Source organism: Echinops telfairi, unplaced genomic scaffold (genome assembly GCF_000313985.2).
Source record: "Echinops telfairi isolate 266 unplaced genomic scaffold, ASM31398v2 ScPeMD7_7469;HRSCAF=8507_0, whole genome shotgun sequence".
NCBI lineage: Eukaryota > Metazoa > Chordata > Mammalia > Afrosoricida > Tenrecidae > Echinops > Echinops telfairi.
Genome location: NW_022111372.1, coordinates 88,250,793 through 88,259,731, shown reverse-complemented (window position 1 = coordinate 88,259,731; position 8,939 = coordinate 88,250,793). Strand labels below are relative to the sequence as shown.

Below are 8,939 nucleotides of genomic sequence, written 5' to 3'. Positions count from 1 at the left end.
CATTCTTAATCTCCTATTAGATATTTGAGAAAGTAAGTTTATCTTTTAAAAAAATTTTTCACAAGCCACTACACAAGAAAATGGCCAGCACAAATGATCTACCTATATGGATTGTTCTAACCAAGAACTGTTGTTTAGAGAATAAAAAACACCAAGCAGTCAAGTGAACAGTTTACAGCACTAGTTTTACCATCAGAATCACCTTATCAAGCTTTCTACTTGCTAATTTTTAATTGTTTATTAAATATAACATAAGTACAATATTTTTAAAGGAATAAAAGGGTATACAGTAACAATAACTAAGTTGAAGGGATTGGGAAAGGAGCTGGCCTAAAAGTAACTTTAGAAAATAGTATGTTAACTAGATACTAAAATCAAAAACATTACACTTTCACAGGTAACACTGCTTCTCCCAGGGGCAGAGGCTAGCAATTTTGCTATTACTTCAATGGAACAGGCTTGAGCAAAAGAAAGAATAACTCTACTGTAGATGATGAGGGCCAGGTTTCTCACTGACGGGGAAAGACGGCACAAACAAGTAGAGAGAATGCTAAATGAGTTACAGGTGCCAGAATGAAGTTAGGCATATGACCTTTTAAAATATATAAAGATACCTATCAAAATAAATACAGGCATGTGTTAGTAGACACATTCGTATCTCCTTCTTTTCACTGTGACAAGCTAGAAACAATCATACCAAAGTAGCATTGAGCTAAATATTCTCCTAGGAACAAGGACTCCTTGGAGAAGTGGTTGATTCCAATGCTGAGGCAGGGAAAACACAAAATAAGCCTGGAGCATACTGGAGTATCACAGATTAAAAAAGTGCTTGAGAAAGAGAAAGAGAGAGATGGATGGGAAGAGGACGTCATATGGACATAAAAGCCAACTTAAAGAGTTCCTGGTGGCCAAAGATGAAATAATTTGATTAATATAATAAATAAGTAAATTTTAAAATTCAATAGCATTGGACTAAAATCATAAGAATAAAATAAATATCCACTTAGTCCACATGGAACTATATTGTTTAATTCCAGATAATAAAATCAGAGAGATGAGGAAAATGGGTTTCAAAATTACAGTAATGATTGCTGTAGAAATTTCACTGATTAAATCTAAAATTAGTGAGCAGATATTTAAAAAGAAACAGGATATAAATTTACAACAAAGGATAAGATGGAATCCTTCAATGGAAACTTAGTAGGCACTGCTATAACTAAATAACTGAAGTTAACATTATCAGGAATAAGACCTATCAATATCAAGTACTCCTTGATACGACACACTGAGAAAGACATATAACATCCTCTGGTACTCTCAAAAAAATCAATAGCTTCAATCTAATCATAAGAAACATCAGACAAGACCAAACTGAAGGATATTCTATAAATTATCTTCAAAAGCATCAAGGTCATGGAAGACAATGAAAGTCAGAGGAACTGAACTGTCTGTCATACATCAGGGCAGTCAAAGGAGGCATGACAACTAAATGCAATTTGGGATCCTAGATGAGACCTTGGAACAGCCTAAGGACATTAGTGTAGAAGTCCTTTTAATGAAAGCTAGTGTTTATCAAATAGTATTGTGCTAGCATTCATTTCCTAGTTGTTTTTTTGGTTTTTGGGGGGGTTTTTTGTATTTTTTTTAACATTTTATTAGGGGCTCATACAACTGTTATCACAATCCATACACACATCAATTGTGTAAAGCGCATTTGTACATCGTTTCTCAAAACATTTTCTCTCCATTGAAACCCCCGACATTAGGTCCTCATTTTTCCCCTCCCTCCCCGCTCCCCCCTCCCGCATGAGCCCTTGATAGTTTATAAATGGGTATTTTGTCATATCTTGCCCTGTCCGACGTCTCCCTTCATCCACTTTTCGGTTGTCTGTCCCCCAGGGAGGAGGTCACACACAGTTCCATGTAATCGGTTCCCTCTTTCCTACCCACTCTCCCTTTACCCTCCGTTTTGCCACTCACACCACTGGTCCTATAGGGCTCATCCGTCCTGGATTCCCTGTATTTTCAGTTCCTATCTAGTTTTAATGATGATTCCACGGCTTTTGTAAGATGTTAGGAGAAAGTTTCAATAGTCTGCTTCTGGAAAGATCACAGCCCTGGAAACCCAATGGAGCAGTTCTACCCTGTCCTGTAGGGAGGGTCACTATACATCAGAATGGATTCCACAACTATGGGAAACAAAAGGATTTCTCCCAAGTTGTCTCCCCCAAATATATGCCAAACTTAGCTGCTTGAGAATGACTATACCCTTGGAGGTCATCAGAAGTAGCCATCTAGAGCAAGCAGACACCACTGTTTATCCCACAAGTAGGGCCCACTCCTTTCTGATGAGGATAGTAGTTGTCTGTTTCCTTGTAGGAGACACCAGAGAGGTCAAACCTGCCCAAGGATGAAAAAGGTTAGGCTGCCATCATGAATCTAGGTTCTGCACATCTTGTCACTTGTATACCCCTAGACCTTCCCATTCCTATGGGCACACCCCTAGCTCATCCCCTTCCTGTTACGCTTATGCCTATCATACATCCCCTTCCTACGATGTGTATGCCTAATGTACTGCCCCTTCCTGTGATGTGTGGTTACCTGTAATCATGTCCCCCTAATTAGATATAACCCTTGGTGAGCAATAAAGTGGGAGCTCTCCTGCTCTCCCGAGGCGCTCTCCTGCGCTCCCGAGGCGCTCTCCTGCTCTCGCGGCCAGGCTCCCCTTACGAGGACCACCAAGCAGGGCTGAGGTGAGCATGCTACCATGAATTGTGTCTGACTCCATTAATTCAATCTCTCCTCTATCTCTCATGCTCTCTATGACTTTACTATAATCTTTACTTATTATCGCTGTACAATTGCGCCTATCAGACCTGTGATGATGTGGGGGGCCCTCCTCGCCCCACACACAACAACAGTGTTGGCTTTTGTTTTTTGTTGTTGTTTTAGTTTTTATGTAATATGCAACTTGAGGGGAACCAGGAGATTATAAGGGATTTCTGACTTTTAACTCTTCTGTGAATTTAAATTATTTCATAATAAAGAAAAAAGACAACGAAAAAAATGAGAAAGATCATTCAATGCCTGGCACTTTTCAAATCTTACCAAGTGTGATTTATGTGCCAGACACCATGCTAGTGCTAGAAGTATCCATGTGAACCAGGCAAGAATAAACATAAAACTACAACATATTGAGAATGATGTACAAATGCGCTTTACACAATTGATGTGTGTATGGATTGCGATAACAGTTGTATGAGCCCCTAATAAAATGTTTTAAAAAAAAACTACAACATAAATATCAACAATCACCAAACCTTTTTCCCTTTAGCTTTATCCTTAAGTATTATGTCTTCTGTCTTAACACTGGTTTCTTCATCTTCTTCTTCTTCATCTGGAAATTCAGGCGGGCAACCATACAACTCTATTTCCCTTTTCAATTTATCAGCACATGCCTATAAGACAGTATTAGAAATACTGAGGTTCAAAAAAATAAATAAAAATAAAGAAAGAAGTAAAAAGAAATACTGAGGTTCAAAATTTACAGTAGAAACTAATTCAGTTTTATTTTTAAGCATATCTCTATTAAAACTTACATGATGTAAATCATTTGCTTTTATTCATTATTTTTTAAATTGGTGACTAAGGTGAACATTATTACCTTAGTAAATTGTTATTTTTATTTATTCAGCAAGGATTTATTCAACACCAGAATCTGCGATGTAATATACTGCAGGTTAGGCATTGAAATACAAAGGTATATCAAACATAAATTGCCTTCATTTTGAATAAGAACATTAATAACAGTAACTATGAAGGAGCTTCAAAAAGTTACTAATATTCAAAAGGGAGTATCATTGCTGACATCAGATAGATATCTCAGTTCAACGCAAAAATACCAGAAAGATGTTTACTTGTAATTCATTAACTAGGCAAAGGCATTATACTGTTTGGCTATAACAAACTATGGGAAAAACAGGAATTTAAGAACACTTCATTGTGATCACATAGATTACGTGCATAGAACAAGACACATTCGTACAATTAGAACAAGGGAATACTAGCTGGTTTTAAATCAGGAAAGGAGTGCATCTGGGTAGTATCCGATCATCATACATAGTCAATCTGTATGCTAAGCAAATAATTCATCAATTTGGACCATATGCAGGGTGCAGCATCAGGATTAAGAGGAAGGGTTCTGCAAACTGTGATGTGCTGAAGCATTCAGTACAGATTAAACCTTGAAAGAAAACCAAACCCTTCACAAAATGGACCAATAAACAACATCAAGATAAACAGAGAAAGACTGAAATAGTCAAGAATTTCATTGGACTTGGATCCATAATAAAAATTTAAGGAAAATCTGCTGCGCAAGACCAACCATTTACAGTGTTAAAGAGCAAAGATGTCACTTTGAGAACTAAGGTATAAAAATATTTTCAATTGCTTTATATACGCATGTGAAAGATGGACACTGAATGAATAAGAAAGACTGAAGAATTGATACATCTGAATGATCGTGTTGATGAAGACTATTGAGAGTGCCATGGACTTCCAGAAGAACAAATAAATGTATCTTGGAAGAAGTATAAGCAGAATGTTCCTTAGAAACTAGAATGCTGAGACTTCCTCTTACAGATTTTGAACATGTTATCAGGAGAGGCCAGTCCCTGGAAAAGAACAACATGCCTGGTAAAGCAGAAGATCAGTGAAAAAGAAGACCTTCAAGCAAAAGGATTGCCAAACAGATACACACTGGCCTCCAATTTAAAAACTGTGAGGATGGCACAGGTCCAGGACGTGTTCTTTTGCTGCTGTAAGTAGACTTGCTATGCGTTGGAACTGACTTGCTTAAAACTGTAAAATAGGTTTCCAACATCGGTTTCCATTTTACTATTTTCTTACCTTTTCTGAAGGTTTGAAAGTTTTCAAAATAAAAGGTTAGGGGGAAAAAAGTAGAAGTTTAAATTCCCTATATTTATTACATTTAAAGAATCTGTACAATTCTTTTTTTTTTTCTTTTAACAGATGCATTGAAGCACTAAATATATGATTCTGCGGTGTTTTTTTCCCATTGGACACCAACCAAGCCAGGAGTTCCCCCCAAGGTCCAATGACCACTACTTCCCCAGATCAGGGGAGGCCACTCTGTTTCCTCTGCCAGCTGAATGCCCCAGTCTTCAGTCCAACGCTGCAGGCAGCTTTTGAGGCAGGATTCAGTCATTGTGCTGGGCCTCTATGCTAAGTCTTGCTGGTGTAGCCCCTGGGTTATGCCAGGGTGTTTAGTCCATGGCGTGTTGAATCTGTACAATTCTAGTTTTCATTCTAGATCCAATCTTTTTTAAAGAATTATTTCTATATAAATTTTTGACAAATAAAGACATTTGTAACAATGATCAAATTATTATACAACTATTTAATAGATAGTTAAAACATCCTATTGTTGCTATTAAGTAAAACATCCTATTGTTTTTATTAGGTAACACGGAGTAAGCCCTAACTCATAGAAGTCCTATTAACAATAGAATGAAGTATTACTCTGTCCTGTACCATCCTCACATTGTAATGTTTGAGGTCATCATTGTAGCCACTTGTCAAACTATCTCATTAAGGGCCATCCTCTTTTTTGCTGACTCTCTATCAAGCATGATGTTCTTTTCCAGAGGCTGATCTCTCCTGATAACATGTCTAAAGTACATTAAGTAAAGTCTGACCATCCCCACTTCTAAGGAACACTATCAACATGAGAAAAGGAGTGGAGTGTTTCCCTTGGACCCTGAGATCCCAATGTTAAAAGCACATTGAACATCCTTGATCCAGGAAGCAGCTTTGACACCAGAGGAGCAGCAGTAGCAGAACCAAGAGCCTGAGCATGAGACAGAGTAGGTGGGCTTCCCAGCTCACAGAGCAAGTAAAAGCTGAGTGCCCTCTGTTAGGGGCTTTCGAGTGTGGTGCCTCCAGGTGTTTAATTGAGGGAACTATATTTGCTGATGCCTTCAGTCCCTGTGAATCAAGTCCACGAGTATCAGTGGCTAGATTAAGCCATCTCTTTATTGCTACATTTCTCTCACTTCCACTCAACAAATGGATCCAGGTAAAACATTTCGGCCTGCCCACATATTCCCTTTAACAGTTCAGTCCCAGAGAGGAATGTTCCTTCCATGTTCCAAATTTTTCCAGCCTCAGGCACAAACCACTAGTTGAAAATTCAAAAATCCAAAGAGTTCCTTTTTTTCCCTTCAATCTGTCAACAAGTCCACTAGGCAAGTGTCTTGGGCACTCAAGACACTGGGTGAGGCTTATCCTTTTAGAGCCTTCTTTGCAGGCATGTCCTAACCCATTTAAATTCCAATTTTAATGGCTCAAGGCAAGTAGACTTCCAAACTCTCTATTTTTACTTTCCAATAATCATTTCTATCAATCATTTTATCAATAACAATAGGCAAAAAAAAAAAAGTATAAACCTAGTAGAGCCAGATCCTAAAGTCCATCTTAAAACAAGTAAATTCTATCCTTGTCTAAACTTATCCTAAATAGCCGTAGGCCTCTGGCTGCATTGCCTCAAGCCAGGGCAGGACCTTCTGTCAGACATCTTGACCTCACTCAGCCATTTTCACTAAGCAGCGTGGTCTCAGAAAAGTTCAAGAGGCAATTTTGCCACCCAAGCTTAAAATTCACCTTTATCACAATCATTGTTGACATTTCAGAGAGGATTAACCAGATACAATTTCTAGAAATAAAAACTTTAAATTCCCACATTCTTTCCAGAAAACAACCCAGTAAACTGTATAGCCATACCTGATGTCTGGCTAGTCTAAGAAGAAGAATAACCATGAGGCAGAGGTCAAACAAGCATCCATTCCCCATCTACATGCTTTGTTTCTCTAGAACCCCACTCCCAAGGTACCATAAACTGTTAGTCCAGGTAGACTAGAAAAACAAATCCAGAGACACTCATATAAGAAAGTGCATTATATAAAGAGTAATTGTATATTAGGAAAACATTCCAGCCTAGTCCAGATCAAGTGCATAAGTCTGATTATTAGCCCATATGTCCAATACCAGTCTATAAATTCCTCTTCAAATTCACACAACACACACAATGGCACCAAATGCAGGACGATCACAGGCCAATGAGTGGAGAGTCTTGTGGATTCAGTGGTGGTAGAAGCATCTCAGTGCTGGCATGGGTCTCCATGTGGCTTCTTCAGCTCAAGGGCTTTGGCTCCATCACCTTAGCTCCATGTGGCTTGTCAATAGGAATATCTCAGAGGGAGACAGAGGGTGTGAGAGTATCTGGCCTCCACTGAGCTATTTATCTCTGTGGTGCCTCCAAATGAGGTCATCAAGCTGCAACCTGATTGACAGGCTAGACTCCACCCCTTCGCAAGGTTACAAGAGATTATGTAACTGCCACAATCTTGATCACATGTTTGTGGTCAATTTCAAACTTAAAAAGTTGGTAATAGTATTCAATTTCTTCATCACTGGCTTTAATGGTTGATGTCAAATTTGAGTAAAAGTTGTAATGCCTCGGTATCCTAGTAGGTATACAGAGATTACCTTATACCATACAGCACTGTGCTACAAGGTAGATCTTAAAGTGTTCTCTTTTTTTTATGATGAATATAATAGTTCCTCTTGAATGTAATTCTTTGCATAGAAAACAAAATGTCTATCTGACTCAAAATAGCCAATATTAGGACATTAAAGCTCACTATTGCCTAGAAAATAGAACTTTATGCATTCCATTATATTTTTCACAACTTCCAATTTTCCTAGATCTATACTTCATACATTCCATGTTCCATTTACTAAAGAATATTGGCCTATTTCTTCTCATTGTAATTCATGCCCACCAACAAATGAAAGTCCCAAAAGCTGTATTCCATCCAACTCATGACAGATAACTTTACTTTGACAAAGTGGTTCTTCTTCCCCATATTTTGAGTTCCTTCCAGCCTGAGGAGCTCATCTTCCAACATAATAACAATGTTCCTCTACTATTCATACAGTGTTCAGTGGCTAATTCCTCAGAAGTGGACAGCCTCTTCATTCTTCCTGCTCTGTTCTTCATCTGCAAGCTCTGATGAAACCTACTCACGACAGATAGACCTGTGGGTACTTCAAATACCAGTAGCATAGCCTCAGGTATCCCAGCAACACTTGAACCATGGTACAGCAAAATGACAGATGTATATGTGTAATACATATACATAACATTTAGCATTTAGTGTTAGTATTATTTGCTACTAATTATTACTTAAATCTGAAAGACAGGAGTATACAATGTAACCAAGTCATTAAAACTACTTAGGAATTACTTAGACGTCAGAGTGCCACTTAGACGTCAGAGTGCCCTTTAATTAAACATGTCTTCAAATGTGGCTTTACCTAATTTTCAGTATAATAAATTCAACTCTTTTTATAGACCATTTTAACATAATACAGCAGTGTTTGAAAACCCTATTCAAAAAAAAAGAAAAGAAAATCCTATTTAAAGCTCTAGAATTTTGAATATTACCATTTGCTGTAAGCTAAAAAGAGCAGAAGCCAGTCCCATAAGCAATCTTACCTTAATAGGCATTCCAGTACAATGTAAGCCAAAAGGAAACAAACATCTTTTTCCTTTCAATCTCTGGTACCCTACAGCAAACTACAAAAAGAAAATTACATTTAAATTACAAAATACTAGATAAATATAAAATGTTGACTTCTCACAAAGATCATTATTCTAGTTTCCCTCTTCATATTTCTTTTAAAGACCTGTTAGATTTTATAGTCATATCAAAATACCAGCCCAACCTTTTTTGTTGTCTTTTTACCAAGCTTATGTTTACATATGTATGCCCAGATCTATGCACACCTATACTTGCAAAATATGAAAACAAAAAATGTTTACTACTTAATTAAATAAAAAAACTACACTTAAATTT

At 37.5% G+C, this 8,939-nt stretch overlaps 1 protein-coding gene across 1 annotated transcript in view; it reads right to left on the bottom strand.

Moving 5' to 3' along the window:
- LARS1 (leucyl-tRNA synthetase 1) overlaps positions 1 to 8,939 on the bottom strand; it is an 88,096-nt gene that overhangs the window by 51,058 nt on the left and 28,099 nt on the right. The window contains exons 5-6 of the mRNA XM_004696697.2: positions 8,579 to 8,659; positions 3,321 to 3,458 (exon numbers count right to left, since the gene is read on the bottom strand). Coding sequence (XP_004696754.2) covers positions 3,321 to 3,458; positions 8,579 to 8,659 — 219 coding nt within the window. The remainder of the gene's footprint in view (positions 1 to 3,320; positions 3,459 to 8,578; positions 8,660 to 8,939) is intronic.